At 34.8% G+C, this 20,757-nt stretch overlaps 1 protein-coding gene and 2 pseudogenes across 2 annotated transcripts in view; all 3 read right to left on the bottom strand.

Annotated features, from left to right (window-relative positions):
- LOC105475512 (VPS50 subunit of EARP/GARPII complex) overlaps nucleotides 1-20,757 on the bottom strand; it is a 121,835-nt gene that overhangs the window by 57,533 nt on the left and 43,545 nt on the right. For both annotated transcript variants that reach the window (XM_011730843.3, XM_011730842.3), the window contains exons 13-15: nucleotides 5,068-5,200; nucleotides 2,243-2,334; nucleotides 14-108 (exon numbers count right to left, since the gene is read on the bottom strand). In XM_011730843.3, coding sequence (XP_011729145.1) covers nucleotides 14-108; nucleotides 2,243-2,334; nucleotides 5,068-5,200 — 320 coding nt within the window. The remainder of the gene's footprint in view (nucleotides 1-13; nucleotides 109-2,242; nucleotides 2,335-5,067; nucleotides 5,201-20,757) is intronic.
- On the bottom strand, nucleotides 7,537-11,218 carry LOC139362796 (anamorsin pseudogene; annotated as a pseudogene).
- Nucleotides 10,828-20,723, bottom strand: LOC105475511 (anamorsin pseudogene; annotated as a pseudogene).

The following is a 20,757-nucleotide window of genomic DNA, read 5'->3' as shown; positions in this document are numbered from 1 at the left end:
TCTTAAACACTACCTGCTGATTATGTCCAAAACAAAGATGAAATCATCATATTTGAATATAGACAAATCGGTTCCAAGCAAGTAGGTTTTTACTTTTAGCTGAACATCCTGTAAGACAAAGAAAAAAAAAAAAAATCAAGCAAACCCAAAATATAGAAAATAGGTTATCAGAACCATTTACTCTATAGTTCCAGATTAAAATGAGACAGGAATATATTCCTAATTTGTTAATGAGTATCTATTTAGGCCAACAGCCAACATCCTTAAGGGAGATATAATAGAGACAATCCCATTTCCTATATCAGGAATGCCATCAGGTTGCCAAACTGAATGGAAACTAGCTACATAAAGTGCCAAGTCAGTATTTCCAAGTACATTGAATTACCAGAAATTCTATCATAGATTGTAAAATTCTAACTAAGTACAATTAAGGCCTACTGGGAGACTAAGTCAGAAACAAATCATATCTGACCCTGGGTGTATATTCAATGACTATAAGATTTTCCTTTCTTTTTATGCATTAATATTCAGAAAAAAGTCAGCCTAAATCCACAATGATACATTAAATATTTATTTAATTTTAATAAATGTTTAATATGGTTATATGAGTTTAATACAGTCAAATGAGAAAATATATGTCAAACCTCTTACAACCACTACATAAATAAATTTCAAATACTAAAGTATAAAATCAAATAGCATATCCAATACAAAATTATCAAAAATAGAAGAGCACTAAATTATAAATACTGATTCATGAAGAAATTTACGTTCTCAAAATAAGTTTTCCTAAACAATTTCTTTCAAAACACAGCCTATAAAAGATGGTCAAGCTGGGCATTGTGGCTCACGCCTATAATCCCAACACTTTGGGAGGCCAAGGCGGGAATATCACTTGGGCCCAGGAGTTCAAGACCAGTCTGGGCAACATAACAAGACTCCATGTCCACAAATAATAATTTAAGAAAATTAGGCATGGTGGTACATGTCTGTGGTCCCAGCTACTCAGGAGGCTGAGGCAGAAAGATCACCTGAGCCCAAGAGGTCGAGGCTGCACTAGGCCATGATTCTGCCACCACACTCCAGCCTGGGTGACAACATGAGACCTTGCCTCAAAAAATAGTAAATAAATAAATATAAAGAAAAAAAAAAAAAAGATGGTCAAAATAAAGATCAGCCTCATTAGAAAAATCAAAAATACATTTTAAAAGACCACAACATGGCCAAAGGGTCTATAGTCTTCCAGGGTTCAAAGAAGTCCAAAAAGAGTAAGTTATCTTCAAAGAAATTACACTGTGATCTAAGAAGTAACAAATTATCTGATTATAACAACTGAGCTACTAAATTGCAAAGAAAAACTTAATAAGATACTGCTACGGACTGAATGTTTGTGTCTACCCAAAATTCCTATACTGAAATTCTAACCTCCAAGGTGATAATATATTAGAAAGTGGGGACTTTGTGAGGTGATTAAATCAAGAAGGTAGAGCCGTCATTAATGGCATTAGCTCCCCTATAGAAGGGACCCCAGAGGGCTCCCTCATCCCTTCCACTATTTGAGGATGCAGCAAGACAATGTCTATGAACCAGGAAGCAGGCCCTTCCAACAACGCTGGCACCCTGTTCTCTGACTTCCAGCCTTTAGAATTCTGAGAAATAAACTTCTGTGTTTATAAACTATCCAGTCTAGAATATTTTGTTATAGGAGCTCAAATGGGCTAAAACCAGATATATTCAGCCAATTAGCATGTAAGATTCCCTCAAAGCACAAAGATCACTGACTGAGAAAAAAAAAAAAAAATTGTTCATTCTGAGCTATAATCTGACCTAAGTATGCCACCTACTTAGTTACTCCTTTTCTAAAATTAACAGAAAAAAAAAATTAAGAAAACACAGATAAATGAAATAAAAATAAACAGAACATCTCACTGAGAAAACATACATTTCTTTATGATAGTGGAAATTCTCTGGGCCTCTAAAACAAAAAATGTACTCAAGGCATATATGAATATTTCCAATGGAGATTTTCAAATTAAGTCTTTTTTCTTCCTGCCACTTATAGTGCAAATACAATCACCAAATACATTACAGAAATTAAATGATAGCCTAATTCCAAACAGAAACATATGATTAAATCTGCAAAGAATACACATATAGAAAACTTAAAACTGAATCTCTAAAACAACTTTGACATGACAATTATATTGCTTCTGTGAAAAAAATAATATTAAAAAAACCAAACCTGCCATATTCGTGTAAGTCCATGTTCTAATTTCTTTTTTATGTAGCCACGATCAAAATTAGTTTCTTCAGTACCTATCATATTATTCCCTTCTGAAAATAAAAGACATAAATATTTTTAGATTTAATCCAATTTGTGTTTGTTTTCCAAATATTTTCTATTTGGCCTCTCATACATTATAAGTCTATGTAAGATACAGAAAATATGTTTGATATTTATACAATCAAAACAATGTCAAACAATAGGTATTAGAAGTAAACCCATTTGGTAAGATAAATAAACTTAGACTATGAAATGCTAACTATACCTAAGACCACTGAGATCATATGTGACTGAGGCTGGGAATCTACCTGAGTCAGTGTGGGCCCAAAGACCAGGTTCTTAATACTGCCTACTGCAAGACCATGTAAAAGGCTGTGAGAAGGGCATTACAGGACCAATTAACCAAATTATCAATTAGCATGCATGCTAAGAGGGCAGTCTACATTAACAGCTCAGGCAGTGAGGTGATAATGCATATATTTTATATTTTTCATGACGAATAATAGTTTTATCCACTCCAGATAATTTAACAATGTCTAGTTTAATAGGTAAGATCAGTGATCTGCCACCAATCTCCCCCTAAAGACAACTGAAAAATACACATACACATTCATATTAAAAAGATGAAGCTTTTGTGTGAATATCCTGTGTAGAACACCTAAGCAAGTATGTTATCATCTTGTCTCAGGTTGGGAAGGTGTCCACTGATAACTAGTAAAAGGTCCTTGGAAATGCCAGGCCTCAGATACATAGATACATGACTAGTTTGCCTCTGAGCACTCCTAAAACATAAGCCTTATTATTACACGCATGGTATGGCTGTTAGGGATCCAGCAGCCTAAAGCAGTGCACCTGAACTAGAGCTTTAGAGCTTTATCTTAGAACATTAAAGTATTAGGTTATCAAACAATATCAAATATTATCATTAAAGAGATACAGCAGATAAAGTCTAGAGTCCTCTTCAGTTTTATGAAGTTCCATGAAGAGTAATTTTCAATTTACTAATTTCTACAATTTTAGTCCTGAATATGATATGATTAATTTCAGGTGAATAAATAACTTTTTACAGTCCTAGATACTACCAGCTGACTACTTGAGCACTTGATATCCATAAAACATACACATTAGGGTGAAGAAATTTTAGCAAAGAGGGTTGAGTAATAAGGATCAAACAGAGTTTTAAGTTTGACTCAGTACTCCAAATGAATGTAAACTATTGGCCTAAAGCGAAAAGCAAGCTTTACCATGATGAATAAATAGATAACAGTCACCTAAATTCTGATATCTAAAATATGGGTTAATTCTATTCCAAACTTTTTCTTTGGTTTCTCCTTGAATAATGTACTAGAAAAGCAAATATGTCTTAACAGTCTCCAGGTATTTCACTATTATTATATTATCTCTTGATCCATTTCCTTTCATCATATTAACCACCACCAATGTAAGTACCTTACATGCTGTCCAAACTCTACAACGACCCTGTAGGGTACATGTGTTACTACTCTTTAAGTGTTTGGTTTGGTTTTGCTTTGCTTTTTAACTAATCACTTTTAGGAGCAAACTGAAGAGTGGAAAAAATAAGCAGTGTCTTCAAGTTCTCACCTTTGGTAAACGTAAGTGAAAACTTGAAGCCAGACCTCTCAGATTGCAGAGCCCATGGTCCCAGAGGTAGTACAGGGTAAGAGTACAAGTTTTGGGTAAAAATAGTCTGACCTGGAATCCTGGCTGTGTGTCCATCCTTCACTCTGCCTTCTCCTCTTTCTCTCCCCTCCTTTACTCTCCCCAATAATACTTCTAAATGGATAAAAATCCATTCATATAATTTTCCTCTTATTTTGTTTTCTATATTTACAAGCTTCTTGTAAGTCAAGACAAAGATTAAACTAATGCCTTCTAAACTACCAAAACGTTTAATCAAACAGTGAGATTTGGGTGTGTTGTCCACTCACCCAACAACAGAAAATAAGCACCTAAGAAACTGGAAGTTACTAAAGTAATTTGATTGAATAGCTACAATAAATTGTATGTAATACAAAAAAAAAAAAAAGATGTGCAGTATAATTTATTTTGTCCGTATTAAACAAAACGCTGATAAAATCATTTACTGTTTTTATAAGTATTCTGAATATTTAATCTCAGCTACTGTTCAAGGATAATCACTTAAGATAAATAATTATACAAATGAAGCAATTTAAATAGAATGATTAATAAATACAATAATTTTTCAAAGACTTGTTCTTTATTATTTAGCTGACTATACCATAGTCATTTAAAGTTATATTTTCCATTCAAAGATTAATATTTTAAGACATCATTTTTAAAATGAAATTCTAGCTTCGTTTTCAGGAAGGAAAGTATCAATATAATTATTGATTCTTAGAACCTAGTTTTATCACTGCAACTTGAAAATGGGCCAAATAGATTAATATTGACCATCTAGCATTAATTTCACAGTAAATTTAGACAGACCAATGTCTTATCTAGTTTGCAACTAATAATATTAACAACAACAAAAATTTATAAATTCAGTCCTAAAGCCATCAGCACACACTTCTGTAAACTGGTACTATGTGCCACTTAAAAAGTCCTTTGACCCAGTTACTCTCTAAAGGTAATAGAACATTTGAAGTAGCTGAATCACTTTATTTGCTCAATATTTAGCCTATGGTCACTGTAATCCTCGAAATCCCAAAGGTATTCCTGCCCCTTTCCTTTCTTCTCACTCCAGTAATGTGGGATATTTATAGTTCAATTTTTAAAATAAAATAAAAATATTTTCCTACCAGAAGCTGAAGCAGTATCCTCATTGTCATGCTTTTCATGCCATTCCATAGTCCTATAATAGCTGAGCATAACTTCCCACAGTGCTTTGCATAGGTCTGCAAGGCATGGAATATAGCTGTCTGGTGTAACATGCTAAAGAAAATAAGAAGAGACAACTTTCAATTTATTATGTTTACTCTAACACAGTTATAATAAAATATGTTATTAATCAAATACATTCAAAAATTAGAAATAACTAAGAAAATGTCTTCAACTGACTTATCTAAAGAGAAAACTCAATGGTGAGAAAAAAATATTTTAAATACTTCCCATCTCAACATGGCTTTTTTGTATACATTAAGAATATCAGCCCATAAGCTGTGAATCAATCTGTAGTTATAGAACCATAAAGAAATTACTGAAATAGCAATTGGTCCCATAAATAGCAGTGTAAACATCCCCAAATGCATTTTTTGAAAGACATGATCCTAAACATGCAAATACAGCTTTACATAGCCTGGACCTCAGTCACAACTTGCAAAAAGGAGGTTGGATTTACAACTCTATCATTTCATTTGTGTAAATTAAGTAAATATCTTTGACAATCTCTAAGATTTTTAAATCATATGGAATAGATACTCTATGTCTGACAATAACATTTTAAAATAACTTCTAACATAAACAAGGTTATGAAACAATATATGAACTCAAATCCTCTCCCTAATGGAAGTACATGAATTTTGTTTCCCTTTGTAAAAACAACCAACTTGCCATTCTGCCCTTTTATTTTATTTTATTTTGTAGGCTTCCCATTTGTCATAATGCAGCAATTGCTCCATCATTTGAGATTTTCTAGCATTTCTTTAGTTTGTGATCAACTGACTACAACTTATGCTGATGAAATATTGAAAGATGAAGACTCTGGTGTAAGTAAACTCCCCAAGATAAACAGCTAGTAGAAATAGGCTGTGGCAAGTATTGCCATGGTATGGTTGATGCTCATGATGTCACAGTTAGTAGTGGTCCTTGCTCTTTCAAAAGGCTTTTTCTTCCCGTAATGATCTCTCCCTCTAAACTCATTCACCAAAACATTGTTTTGGCAAGTAATAAAAATACTAACTTACATGATATTCTACACTTCCACGTTAAGTATATCAAATCTTTGAAACTAAACTAGGAAGTACTAAAATAAAGAAGTTAAGCTCTGGAAACAGACTGTGGGGTTTATGCCAAGAATGCTAGAATGGCTTAATCTTACAAAATCTATTAATATAGTTTGCTCTATTAATAGGTCTCAGGAGAAAAATCAAGTGATTATCTCAATGGATGCTGATTTTAAAAAAATTTCTCACAGTGGGCTTTAAGAAAATTCAAAACCCACTCCTAACAAAAACACATGAGGAAATAAGAATGAATAAGTATTTCCTTCATATGAGAAAACTCTAAGGCACAACCACTGTGGTCTCACACACACACACACACAAATGATGCCCATTATCTCCATTACTATTTAACTGTTTACACTGCTATTTATGAGAACACTTGCTAATTCAATAATTTCTTTGTTTGATTCACAGCAGATGGGCTGGTATTTAACAACGATTCAGAAGTACAAGCCAATGTAATCAGATTACAGAAAACAGAGGCAAAAGAATAGGACAAGAAAAAATAAAACTACATCTGCTAATGACATAAAAATAGGCCCAGAAATTCCTAGTGAACCAATAATAAAACTAATTCAAACCATAAAATAATTCAGCAAGGAAGCAAGTTATAAAATGTACATGCCCAAACCAATGGCATTTGTATACAAATAAACATTTAGAAGAGATACTGAATGAGAAACCCTCATTTATAATAACAAAAGAGAGAATTTTTAGGAATTTAATAAGAAATGATTGAAAACCAAGAAGGAAACCATGAAACACCCCCAAGAGACATAAAAACAGATTTGAACAAATGGAAAGAAATCCCTTATTCTTGGTTAGGATGTCTCAACATCATCAAGATGTCAATTCTTCCCAAGTAAATTTATAAATTTACTGAGATACCAATAAAAAAGTACAGAAAAAGATCTGGTCTTATATAAAAATCTGGTATATGATAAAGATGGCATCTCACATCACTTAGATGAAGATAGTCTTTTCCTCACAAATCGTGTTGGGAAAACTGTATAGTTAGCTGGAAAAAGATAAAATTAGACATATTCCTCAAGAATACGTAAGAATAAACTCCAAATGAATAAGATATTTAAATGTCAAAAATAAAACTATACTAGAAGAAAACATGAATCAATGTCTAACAGTGATATAGAAAAAGACTTTCTAATTACAACACAAAATTTACAAGCAATAAAAGTAACATTTGATTTTACTATATAAAAAATAAACAATTTGTATAGCAAAAAAACACCATATGTGAGATCAAAAGACAAATGACAAATCTGTAAAATATTCACAATATATATTCACAATAAAGAGCTGATATTTCACATTTATATAGAATTCTTAAAAGTTTGGGGAAAAAAAAAAGACTAAAACTCCTATCAAAAAAAAATGAGAAAAAATGCACATGAACATACTTCATAAACAGAGATATAAAAATGGCCCTTCAGCACAGAAAAGCATGTTCAACTTTACTCGTAATAGGACAAATATAAATTAAAACTACAATAAGATGCAAATTCTCACCAATCTCAAAGATTCTCACCAATCTCAATCTTAAAGCTGAGCAGACATTCTCTCCTTAACCAAACTCTAGTGAGGCTCCTCTCAGCTATCTTCTTAACCATGGCCTAAAAAAACTTGGATGAAACACCTAACAGAGTCTCTAATGACTCAAGTCACACCCCTAGGATGACTTCAGCCCCCCCTTAAAGTGCCAGCCTGAAAAAAACTCAAGGTTGCCAGTGCACTTGAAAAAAAAATGTACTGTTTGTTCCAACATCTGAAGATAGGGCCCCTGTTCCCCAGTCTCTGTGAGAGGGTAGGAGCCTAACTTCCATAAACATCAGTTAGCAAATACAAATGGGTTTCACATGGACTAACTCCCTTCTCACTTTTTGTAAATGTTCACTTTTCTGACTCCACTAAGCCCTGCTCAACCCCTTCCCTCATTTTCCCTTTAAAAAATGCCCAGTCACCATTGTATAAATCAAAGTTGAGTCAGTTCACACTGGACTATTTTCCCTATTACAATAATATCTTCTGATTAAAATCTGTCCTCAACACTTTAACTAGTACCTGGCTTTATCTTTGACATCATATACGCTCTGTTGGCAAGGCTGTGATGAAACAGGCACTCACATACATTACTGATGCAAAACAGTACAATCCCAAGGAGGGAAATTTGTCACGATCTACATGTGTATTTTTTCTTCAACCCAGCAATTCTACTTTTGGGAATTTATACTGAAGATATACCTCAAACAATGTGAAAATACATATGCACCATGTTATTTATTAAAGGATTATTTGTAATTGCAAAACACTGAAATATATTTAAATGTCCAAAGACAGGAGATTGGTATAACATTATTCATACATACAAAAGAGTACTTTGCAGCTGTGAAAAACAATTTTGGGTAATTTCTCACATTTACTTTTATAATCGCTACCCTTACAATGAGCCAGTCTTAATGTCTTCCCTTGATGATATGGTTTGGCTGTGACTGTCCCCACTCAAATCTCACCTTGCATTGTAATAATCCCCATGTGTCAAGGGCGGGGCGGTTTCCCCCATACTGTTCTCGTGATAGTGAATAAGTCTCATGAGATCTGATGGTTTTATAAGTGAGAGTTCCCCTGCACACGCCCTCTTGCCAGCACCAGGTAAGATGAGACTTTGCTCCTCGTTTGCCTTCCGCCATGATTATAACGCCTCCCCCGCCATGTGGAACTGTGAGTCAATTAAACCTCTTTCATTTATAAATGACCCAGTCTTGGGTGTGCCTTTATTAGCAGCGTGAGAACAGACTAATACACTTGGTTTAGTTTTAGCACATAATTATACCTGACATACCTCTTATACCATACACATATGACGAAAGCCAATACTAATGCACAGGGTCAGGAAAAGACTAAAAACCTTTTCCGAGAACAAGGCAAAACAAAAGTCCCAAAAAGTTCTGGGCTGCAACTCAGCAATCATACACCCAAATAAAGGTACTCCTGTACAAGTCAGTATTTCTAACTTTTATTAGCCCAACTTTGCATAAATTTATATATTATGCAAACAAATTTAATCTAAGTATAGCCCAACATTCTTTCTGGTAGATAAGAGAATGGCAGTGTTAGTCATATTTTTTCCCAAAGAAAAATTATGACTGTACAAATAATTGTGTTATAGTCCTATAATTAATTTCTATTATACTTGTCACAGTTTAACAAACCAGAAAATTAAAACTTAGACCTACTATCTTCTATTCTCCACCCAACCACTGTCCAGCTCATTATCTGCCTATTTACTTGAAAAAAAGGAGGTCCTTCATTATGTTATCTCTTGAAGATTTGCTGAAATTTAATGGGTTTGGATGAGATATATGCACACAGATGTTTATGTGAATCTTTTTTTCAAAAAAAGTTAAAGTTACACAGTGAAGCTATAGCAAGGCTTTCTTCTCACTGAACTGATTCAAGTGTAAATAATCCAGAGATCTAACTAAACCACTGCACGTACCTAAACGTCTCCCAAAAGAACCCAAATTTATTATCTTCACATATATTCACGTGTACAAACATAAGACTATGATATATGCAGCACCAGCAAACAAGATGATTCTTGCCTGTTTATATTCTAAAATAGGAACAAATGTAAGGACCATTTTATTAAATACATATACAATAAACAGTTTAAGGAAAAAAGGTAAGTGGGGTAGATTAAACACAAAACAAAACAAAACAATGTTTTCAATAAATTTAAGCCCAGCTATGTTAATCTCTGACGGTTATACTGGCAATAAGTTAAAAGAGTTATTTCATTTTAAAATTGAGCTCCTTTCCATTATGCCATGCAACCAACTGGTGTCAATTCTCACAGTGACAAATTCTTCTCATCCTTTTAACATCATATAACTAAAATCATTTGCAACTAGCATTTTCTTTTTTTTTTTTTTTAAGATATGCAGCAAGTTTAATACCTGAAGGTTAACAGAAATGACAACAGGACACAGATGCAATGCTACAGTAAAATGTGGTTGGGGGTGGAAGGGGGCAGAGGGACACTGGATATCATCACAGCAACCAGTGAGTGAGTCCTCTGGTGCCCTGAGGAGGTGGTGAGACACTTGGCTTGTGTCACAAAGAATGGAATGAACTAACAACTCTGAAAGACAAGCAGGTGGCAGCATTGCTGAGATGAGACTCGGGACAGGGGTTTGGAGCTCTGTCACAGAGTGTAAATGCTCAAGGATGCCTGGGCTCAAGAGTGTTCTGGTCAGTATTTTAAATCAGAAGAATGGCTTCTTCAGGACACGCTTCCTTCTCTTAACATGAGGTGAAGAAATCCATCCCATTCTGAGTAACTGGGCCCCATAATACCTTGGTCTTTTCATACACAGCAGCACTACACACCACTGCGCCTCCCGCAGCCAGCTTCACTCTGTCTGCTAAGTACCCACTCTGCAAATGGATCTCAGAGTGAACAAATCCAGAGGAAGTGGGAGGAGCCACCACGGTGGGATGTGAGGGACAGGAGTTGGCTGGAGGAGCAGATGGGTCCCATGTCAGGTCCCTCCTCGGCATCGTGAAGATTGCTATCACTCAGAAGCATCTTTTCCCCAGGTTTGAAGCCTGGCATCCCAAGGTAGGGGCAGCTGGCACAGTGGAAGGCATCGTCCAGGTAGCAGTTTCAACAAGCCGACTTGGGTTGGGAGCTTATCTGTTCCCTCGCCTTCTCTTTTTCCAGTTCTTCAGCAAGGCCCCAGGTGCAGTTCTTGCAGGCCTTCCTCTTTTTCCCTTCTCCACAAGAAGCAGCCCACAGGGAAGCCAGATCTGGCTTCTTCAAATCTTTTGGATCCAGCAGCTCATCTGAGTCAATGAGATCCATGCTGTCGTCTTCCATATCGTTGGCCGAGAGGGTCCACAGCTTGGCAGCAGCAGGGTCCACAGCAGGCTTCACTGAAGGAGAAGACTTCTTGGTGATGGAAAGCTTAAGCTGACTAGAAGAACCCATTTCAAAGTTTAGTTTTTTGCCTGTGATCTGAACAAACAGCAGGCGGTCACTTTCATGACCAAGATATTCTCAAACAGACAGTACTTCCTCAGGGGTTAGGGGCTCCCACTGCAGCTCTTTCACTTCCATAAGACCAGAAAGAGTCAGGGCTGAACATAGCTTAGATGCTGTCTTCACTTTGCTATTGTTATCTACAGCTGTCTCTACTGACTCTTTCAGAAAAAGACATTCACCAGGCCGAAGGATCCGGGCGATTTCAGTCAAAATCTCAGCACTGTGCAGAGTGGTGCTTCCCAGGACTAAACCCGACAAAATAATGTCAAAGCTGGATTCTTTGTGGGCAGACTGCAACAGCTGGTTGATGTTTTCCACAGACCTGCGGCCCTCATTGCCAGTTAACACTTGAAGCTTATCCACCAGACCTTTCAGAGCCTCCACTGGGGATGACTTATCCGAGACCACTGCCACAAACTGGCCAGCAGAGATCCCAAAATCTGCCATTCTTGCAGTGCAGTACTGATGGACCTAAAAACTGCTGGCCAAAAGAGAATCAAGACTGCCGCCCAGTATTTTCTACTTTATAAAAATCACCTCCAAATTTCAAATAGAGAATTTTATTGCAAAGACATAAATGAATCATAACCAAAGAGATTCAATGAAGCCAGAGAATAAGCAAATAATTACACAAGTAATCAAAAAATAAAAGGCAGGCTAAGAAGAGGAACCTAAGTGTTCCACCCAAACATCAATTCTTCACATCTGCAGGGCATAATGGAAAGAGACCTAAATTAAGAATTGGAATCCCTGGATTCCAGCTGGCACTAGTTCCACAACTTACCAGTCACATGCCTTAGTTAATAAACTACTCCGGTTCTCAGTTTCGCCTTTCATAAACGTGTTAGAGATACCTGTATCTTCCTGTTTCATCACTGGTTGAAGTCATTCATTGATTACTAAATACCTACATTGAAACTCAGTTCAGGCTAAGGGGAGACTCATCTGGCATAATACTAAGAATACCATAGCAGAGGAGCACCATACTATAACCCAGTTCTATGTTCACATCACATATGGAAAATAGCAATGAAAGTCTTGATTGAATCAATTTACAAAATATTCACATAGTAAGACACCCCAAGAGCTAAATAACACGTCTTGAAATTTTTTTAAGAATAGATAAGAAATCGCAATTTAATTACCAAATATTTCTCTGTGTTCTAAAGCTATTTTCCACTGCTACAGTACAACTGAAAGCTAGTAGCATCAATTTATTTAGCAAAGATTATAAAGTGAGGGGAAAAGATAAAATAGGCATATAATCTTTGGAAAATATCCCAAGACATACACAGAAAAAAAAAGGAAATTTTAAGCATCCTAATTTTAAAAAAATCCATAAACTCTATAACAGAGAAAACATACATGTCTAATACATGTGGTGATCATAAAAGGTAAACAAATATCCTAGGAGGAAGGATTTGGAGAATATGAACAAACTGGATGTTCTATGCAAGAAGCTCACAGCATTTCCACTATGCTTCACATTCAAACACCACAGTTCACTCCTTAATCCAATTTTGATTAACACTTTCACAAAATCCACAAATCTGATTTCCCATCTCTTATCACTGTCAGTTCACAGTAACACTTGGCACCTTCCATTTCTACTATTAACCATCTCAACCAACCCACCTGGTTAAAATAAAAATGATGAAACTAGCTTATCAAAACCAGCAACATCTGAGTCTTGATTATAAAATATAAGTTGAGGCCATTTTCAAAGAACAGTATAAATCCAGAAATTAATATAAGCAGCCTTTATAAGTTTGAAGCACACAATAAGAGAATGTTGTCTTCTGAAAGTTATTTAAATGCAAAGTAAAGCAGTAAATACAGGGGGAAAAGCTGCTAGTCTTTTGCTTTTTATTCTATAATTTACTTTAATACTCATAAGAAATCTCTATAACTAAATCCCTACAAAAATTTCAAAGTAATGCTTTTTATGTTAGAGCGTCAAAATGAAAAATCTTAGGGATGGTTGTAATGAATTATTTTGTTCTTGTTCCACGTTTTGATTTAGCACTCTAATCACATCCTAACAAACATAAAGGGAACAGATGTTTTGGCATCCTCACAGAGATCCAAAATTCCCAGTGCTTCCAGCCCCCAAAACACACACACAGTGATAGATTGATTTCAAAAAACAACAAAGAGTTATCAGTATCTTTAGATGAATGCTGTTGGCACTATAAGCTCACATCATCAGAAGCTGCTGGGGAGAATCCTGCTTATCTGAGTGGTTTCTGAAAATATGCTGCTGGTCAAAACAGCACTAGGCCCAGTGAGTTGAAAACAGCTCGCGGTAACTCTGGACCTACAGAAGCGTCTGGGCCAGTATCTAAAATTTAATTACTCTAATATCTAATTACTTCTGTGAGGGCCTACCTATATGAAATATGATTATCTTAAGAAGTTTCCAACCATTGGAAACCAGAGAGGTAGTACTGCATAGTGGAAAGAGCACTGAACTAGATGAAACATGTTTGGGCTTGGAGCCCAACTTCGCAACTTACTTGATCATGACTCCTGCATAGCAATTCCTGTATCTAAACTCCAAAGATTAAAGCAAATCTCCTAGAGTCCCTCTGAAGCTTTAAAAGCTATGAGTCTCCATAGACAAAACTATGCATATGCTTTTAGCAAAACTTTCCTTGTAACTCACTGGTTTCATTCATTATTTAAAAACAACTATAAACGGGGAGAAAAACACTCATTCTCATCTACCAGGCATTTTATCATTAATGCTAAATATGTATATACACATAAGACATGTAATATGTATGTTGTAAATAATCCCAACTTGGAATTAAGTAACTAGCGCTCGTTAAATTGCGAAATAAAAAGTTCTTCTTTAGTTGGCAGGTTATTCTAATTGCTGTTAAATGGCCTTAATCAAATAGATAGCTCAATATTATAAAACAAGCAAAGCATGTATAATCAGAATATATAATTATCTTTCAAAGTTTCAAGTGATAAGATGCTATAAACCCCCATGCTGCCTGAGATCACACAAAAAAGGTAGCATTTAAATATAAAGACACTATCAAATAATCAGGTGTTTGGCAGGTTTCAAAAATAGTTTCCTGTTGGGCAAGGTGGCCCAAAAATGGTTTCCTACTAGTATATTATTTTTCCTTTCTGCTGGAAGCTGTGTGCCACCACAGGTTGGCCCTTTTTTACTTCCAATCCAATCCCCCTCCCGGAAAAAATCACCCAGCAGTCTAAACTACACTGATAATGTTAAGGGTTCTTAGACATGACCAATATAGAGGCCTTGCCAGACCTGGGCCAGTTTCAAATGAAGAGAACACCCCTCCACTTCCAGCCAAGAGAGTAACACTGGTTACCCAGACAAATGGTTACCCAAAGCATGTGCTCCATAGGCACTCATTATTCCCTGGGTGCATTAAAAACAAACAAACCACCATACTGAAAAATCCGGTTAAAACAAGCCAGATAATCTACTGTTCCTTTCACCCACCCTGTGCTTTCCTACTCTCATGGCATTGCTCATGATATTTCCTTTCCATTCCTGGACACACACTATTCCCATTGTGCCTGTTGAAATCTAAGACCCAATTTTTTCCTTCCTTGCCAACCTTAAAGAGGTATTTTGACCCCTTGGATACTTTATGCCATTTGACCTTTTCTTACTCTACCTCTGATCATAATTAATGTGACCTTAACTAGATGATTACTTTAAAGTCTTATGTGTCCTTGCTGATCTGAACTGATGACTAAGTAAGAAAACTGATGACTGTGTAAGAAAAGCTCAGTAGGCCGGGCACGGTGGCTCACACCTATAATCCCAGCACTTTGGGAGGCCAAGGTGGGCGGATCACCTGAGGTCCGAAGTTCGAGACCAGCCTGACCAACATGGTGAAACCCCATCTCTACTCAAAATACAAAAATTAGCTGGGTGTGGTGGTGGGAGTCTGTAATCCCAACTACTCAGGAGGCTGAGGCAGGAAGATCACTTGAACCTGCTGAACCCGGGAAGTGGAGGTTGCACTGAGCCAAGATCACACCATTGCACTCCAGCCCAGGCAATAGAGGGTGACTCCACCTCAAAAAAAAAAAAAAAAAGAAAAAAGAAAAAAGAAAAGCTCAGTAATGACAAGGGAACTTAACAAGTTATAGTGCTAAGAATATGAAGTCTATGTCTTCTACCAGCATCCATGAAATAGTAACAGCCTAGCTTATTAATTTGCAAGTAGAATAAAATTTCAGACTCTTCACAATTTTTGATAATCCAGAGAGAAAATGGCAGGAAAAAAAGGAAGAAACGAATAAACTTTCTTTGCCTACCTTTTGGTCATTAAGTTTTAATTTTAAAAATTATCAAAACCTACTTAACCTAGAAATCATTACATAAAATCATATACTACAAAATTAGCTAGGTAGTCCATATATAGGATAAGAATAAATCTGACAACTGAATTTTTAGTTCATTCTGAAACTGACCTGAGCAAACCAAGTAAATGATAATATTCTTTGAAGTGAAAAGGTTTCTCTCTTCAACCAAATATTCAAATTTGTAACATTCAGCAAGAAAGGTCTACTCACCTATCCAATCACATCAAGCAAATTAACCTCAACAATCAATGAAATGTCATTTAACCTCCCTACCATCCCAAATATGCCTGAGTGGTATGCAACACAAATTATTTTTGATATGCTACCTCTGGCATCTGACAATTATGGTATTAAATAAAAGATAATCAGCATTCACGTGCTCAGGGAAAGGGAGAAATGCACACTCTGCTGCTCAGGAGTGTAAATTGAAATATAATTTTTTATAGCGCAATTTAGGAAAGACAAACCAAAAGCCTTTAAAATGTAAAGCTTTGACAAACAATGCAATTTCATTTCTTGTGATTTATCCTAAAGAAACAATTAAAGATGTACACAAAGATTTAGCTTTTAAGAATATTTACTACAGTGCTGTTCATAATGACAAAAGCTGGAAATAACATAAATATCCAAGAACAGGAAACCAGTTAATTAATCCACAGGATCTCTTACAGTGAAATACCATTTGGTCATTAAAAATTATACTGAAATGGAAAAATTGTTTATAATGACAGTTTGTGCGCTACTTTTAAAAGCTATCAGCTTATACACATTGAAAGAACCAGCTTTGCATGCAGACATATGCAATTTTTACTTCCCTCTTTTTGCTTGTGCTTTTCCTACAATTAATGTTTTAGTTTTCTAATTTAAAATGTGTACATTTTTGAGAATGTATATTAATGACTGCTTAATTTGAGTCACTATTTATATAACTCACATCATCTCTAACCCTACAAAGACTGAGCGTAACATAAAGACATATAAATAACATACCAGTTTAAGAAATCGGAAAACAGAAAAGGGATAAGGAGGTAGCAGTTAATTCTATAGAGAACCCAAAACAAAATGGGTACTAAACATGAACATTAACTTTAGCATTAACTTCCTGCAGCTTATCATCCATAGTAAAGAGAGTCAATATACTCTCACAGTATTGGATGACAGAAAATATTAATTCTTCACAAAAATCCTGAGAATTTAGGAACAGAAACATGTTTTCATGCAAAAGAATCTGTCTTTGGGGTTTTATAGTAATAACAAAATAAACTGTATCTTCTATAGGCACCTTACTAAAGATATTGTTTCACTCTCAAAAAACTGACAGGATTATAATTCAGTAACAAAAAATATTATTTTTAATAATGCAACTTTAAAAGCCTATAAGAATGGAACATTAGATCAATATTACAGTTTGTCTATAATGTACTAATATAAAGCACCTGTAAAAAGTACACAGCTCAGAGAAGGTGCTCAGTGTTGGTTTTCTTTCCCTCTCACTTAACCTAAACAGACTAATTGTGTCAACACCACACCAATTGGAGACAAATATGGCAATCCAATTACTAAGGAAACACCTCCAATGTGCCAGGCACTATGAAAACACATAATGAAATAATTTCAAAAGCTGTTTCTAACAGAAACATTTTATTTTCTCCCAAATAATATATATGAGTGTGTATGTATATGTGTATATATATATATAGAGAGAGAGAGAGAGTATATTTTTACATAGCACATATTTTTAGTACATTATGAAACTCATCATAAAAACAGAACTCAAAGCTCATTAAGATCATTTGGAAATGAACAATTTAAAAAATAGTTGAGAAAACTTCAGGCAGTCTAGCCAACTCTATTATCCTAAAATTAATCAATAACATCCTAATTAGCATCTTGAAATAAGCTCCCCAGGAAAACCCATCAGTCTGCCAAAGTAAAGTTATCTTTAAAAAGGAAAAAAAAAATCCTTATGAATACTTCATAAACTTTCAAATAAATCACAAAGTGTTTATCTACAAAGGTGCTAAATTAAAAGCTTCCAAATGTTGTCTATAAATCTCCGCAAATTGGTGTAAATATGTAGGGTACATCAAAATGTAAATGCAATCACAAATAAGGCTTAATATTTTAAGTAAATAAAAGTACTACTATGAGCCCTTTATATTGTCCCTTTCCAGAAATGAAGTATGATGAATTTTCATTTGGAAATCTTGCTGCTAAGTATTACCAATTTATTTGGGTTTCAAAATAACGTACCCGCTTTTTTTAAAAAAGTACCTAAACAGCTGGTGTAAAAGCAGTAAACCAATACATTCAAGAAAAGCAGGGAAAACAGACTAAAAGACAACCAATAAAAACTATGCATCTAATTAAACCACTCAAAAAATATGGTTTAGTAAAGAAAAAAAAGTACATTCAACTGCAAAATAATTTCAAAAAGCTCAAAACCAACTAAACTTTTAAACTCAGAGCAATGGTGAATGGAAACAAATGGCAGAAAATTGACTGGGAAAGGATGCTGCTGGCCTTAAGAACTTGAGGTTCTGTATACCAGAGTAAATAAAAATGGAACACTAATTTCATCCCAGATATCCAAGAGGGTTTTTTTTTTTTTTTTTTTTTTTAAATTAGCTAAATTTCACTGTAGCTCATTTAGGCTGATATCTAAGAATGGTTTAAAATGATACTATGAATAAAGCAAGCAGATGATTATCTCTTTTCATTTCCACTCTTTCCATTTAAAGGAAGCACAATTATTCCCTGTTCACAGGAACTCAATCTCCCTCTTAACTCTGTACCATTCATCTTAATTTTCAATGTTATTTTTAAGCTCTATGTATAATTAAACACTTCCTTCAAAACATTGCTACTGTGCAGAGGATATAAACTGCCAAAATGCCTAGACTCTTTCTTCTCATTTCATGTCAGTCAACACCCTGCACATCTTTTGAGGACTCTCCTGCTTCTTGCTCACCTGACGCTCCACTGCCACATTTGCTCTCACACAAGTATATCTTCAATAATTATTATCAGTTATTCTTAGTCAGAGGCTAAAATGATCCCCCACTGCCACATATTGAAAAATAAGAAGCTTACATTCTACTACGAGGTTCCTTCATGAATTATCTCTCTTACCTGAGTTATGCCAGAACCTTGATGTTTTTTCTTACCAGGAAAATGTATTTAGATTTTCTTTCATCAGCTTTTTATTCAGCTCCTAAGGGTTCTGTCTTTCCTCTTCTTAGCTAACCACTATATTTTATATACATATGTATATACATATATCACCTACTATCACACAGACATGTATAATTTTATAATGAAGTACCAGAAGTTTCTTGGGGATAATTTTAACAAGTATTTACTAAAGATGAAATCAAGGATAATCTATTTGTTATATGATAATTTAAATATATACACAGCTACTTCTAAAGATTATTTTATAGTCAGCTTTTTTTTTTTTTTTTTGAGACAAGAGTCTCACTCTATCGCCCAGGCTGGACACCTCAGCCTCCCCAGGAGCAGGGATTAAAGGCATGCACCACTACACTCGGATAATTTTTTTTTTTTTTTTTTGTATTTTTAGCAGAAGTAGGGTTTTGCCATGTTGCCCAGGCTGGTCTTGAACCCCTGGCCTCCTTGGCCTCCCAAAGTGCTGTGATTACAGCATGAGCCACCACGCCCGGCCTACAGTCAGCTTTTTTAAAAAGTGAAAGAAACTCAGGAGAAACATAATGATAAACACCTTGAGCACAAAGTTTTGTTCATAAAAAATTTTGTTCAGCTTTTTATTATATAAATGCACAGAGGGGCTTTCTCAAGAAGCATGAGCACAATACATGTCCTTGATTGTTTTAAAAGCATATAAAAATGGTCAATAAAAGAAAGCAAAATACACACACACAAACATACTCAACAGATTTAACCAAATTTAAAAAGATGACAAGACAAAAATCTAATTTGCTTAAAATGTTTGGTCTAATTTTTAAGAGTTCTTTTCTGCTTTAACAGAAAAAAATTGCCAACATAATAAATTGGTTTACCATCTATTAGTGAGAGCAATATTAGAATAAAAAAATTAATAAAACTTATTAGAATAAAAAAGGTGATTGAGTAATTTTATAATATATACTATCAAAGAACATAAGAAAAATAACAATAAACAACACATTTCAAAATTATTAATATTTACCAAATGATAACTGTACTTAAAACTGAACATTTAAAGACAAAATTATGCAACTACATCACACTTAAAGTTAGTAATCATAAAATCTGTAAAACAGTCCTCATGGTTTCTACAATTAGTTTAAAAAGATATTTTTAGCCACATATGTTAACATACATCCACTGTCGTTATTAACTTAATCTTTAATACATCATATATAATACACCCTTCCAGGATTCTTATTGTAACTCAGGTAAGAAAATTTCTCTAGTACCCAACAGACATATAACCAGCAGGTTTGACAACTCATTGTCATGACAATTCACTGAAGGATGAAGATTACTTAATTTTACACTAATTCCTCACGATTTTTCACCTAAGTCCTGTTCCTTCCCAGTCTTCCCTATAAAAGCAAATAGCACTACCATTCTCCCAATTATTCATCACTCTCTTTTCCTCACACTCTACATCAACTCATCAGCAGGACCTACTTCTAAAACAGAACCCAAGTCAGTACACTTCTCACCTGTTGGGTTATATTACTTAAAAACCTATGTTTCTTTAAATAGAAAAAGAAAAAAAAGTTACAGATGCTGACAAAGGCAGCATTCATACACATGAAAAAACTGGTTGAAAATCTGTACAGAAAACCAGCAATGATGGTTGCTTAGAAGCCTACTGGATGCAATCATAGGAGATAATTTGGAGCCGGAGAGAGATGGATAAAAGAAGCTATGAAATGGCAGAGTCGATTGAGAAGCAATCACGCTCCAATCTCAGTAACCTTTACCATTTGTGTGACTGAGTCCTCCAATTTCTCTATGAGGAAAAGAACAACTTGGGAGAAAAAAAAATTTTGGCAAAGATTTATTTTTATTTTAGTAGCATCTTCAAATAGATAGGTGCCAAGATAAAGGAAATATAAATTTAAAATCTAAAGCAGAGATATATGAATAGTAAT

The sequence above is a fragment of the Macaca nemestrina genome, chromosome 4 (assembly GCF_043159975.1).
Source record: "Macaca nemestrina isolate mMacNem1 chromosome 4, mMacNem.hap1, whole genome shotgun sequence".
In the NCBI taxonomy this organism is placed as follows: domain Eukaryota; kingdom Metazoa; phylum Chordata; class Mammalia; order Primates; family Cercopithecidae; genus Macaca; species Macaca nemestrina.
Note: the sequence above shows the minus strand (reverse complement) of the source record. Positions and strands in the feature narration are given on the sequence as shown.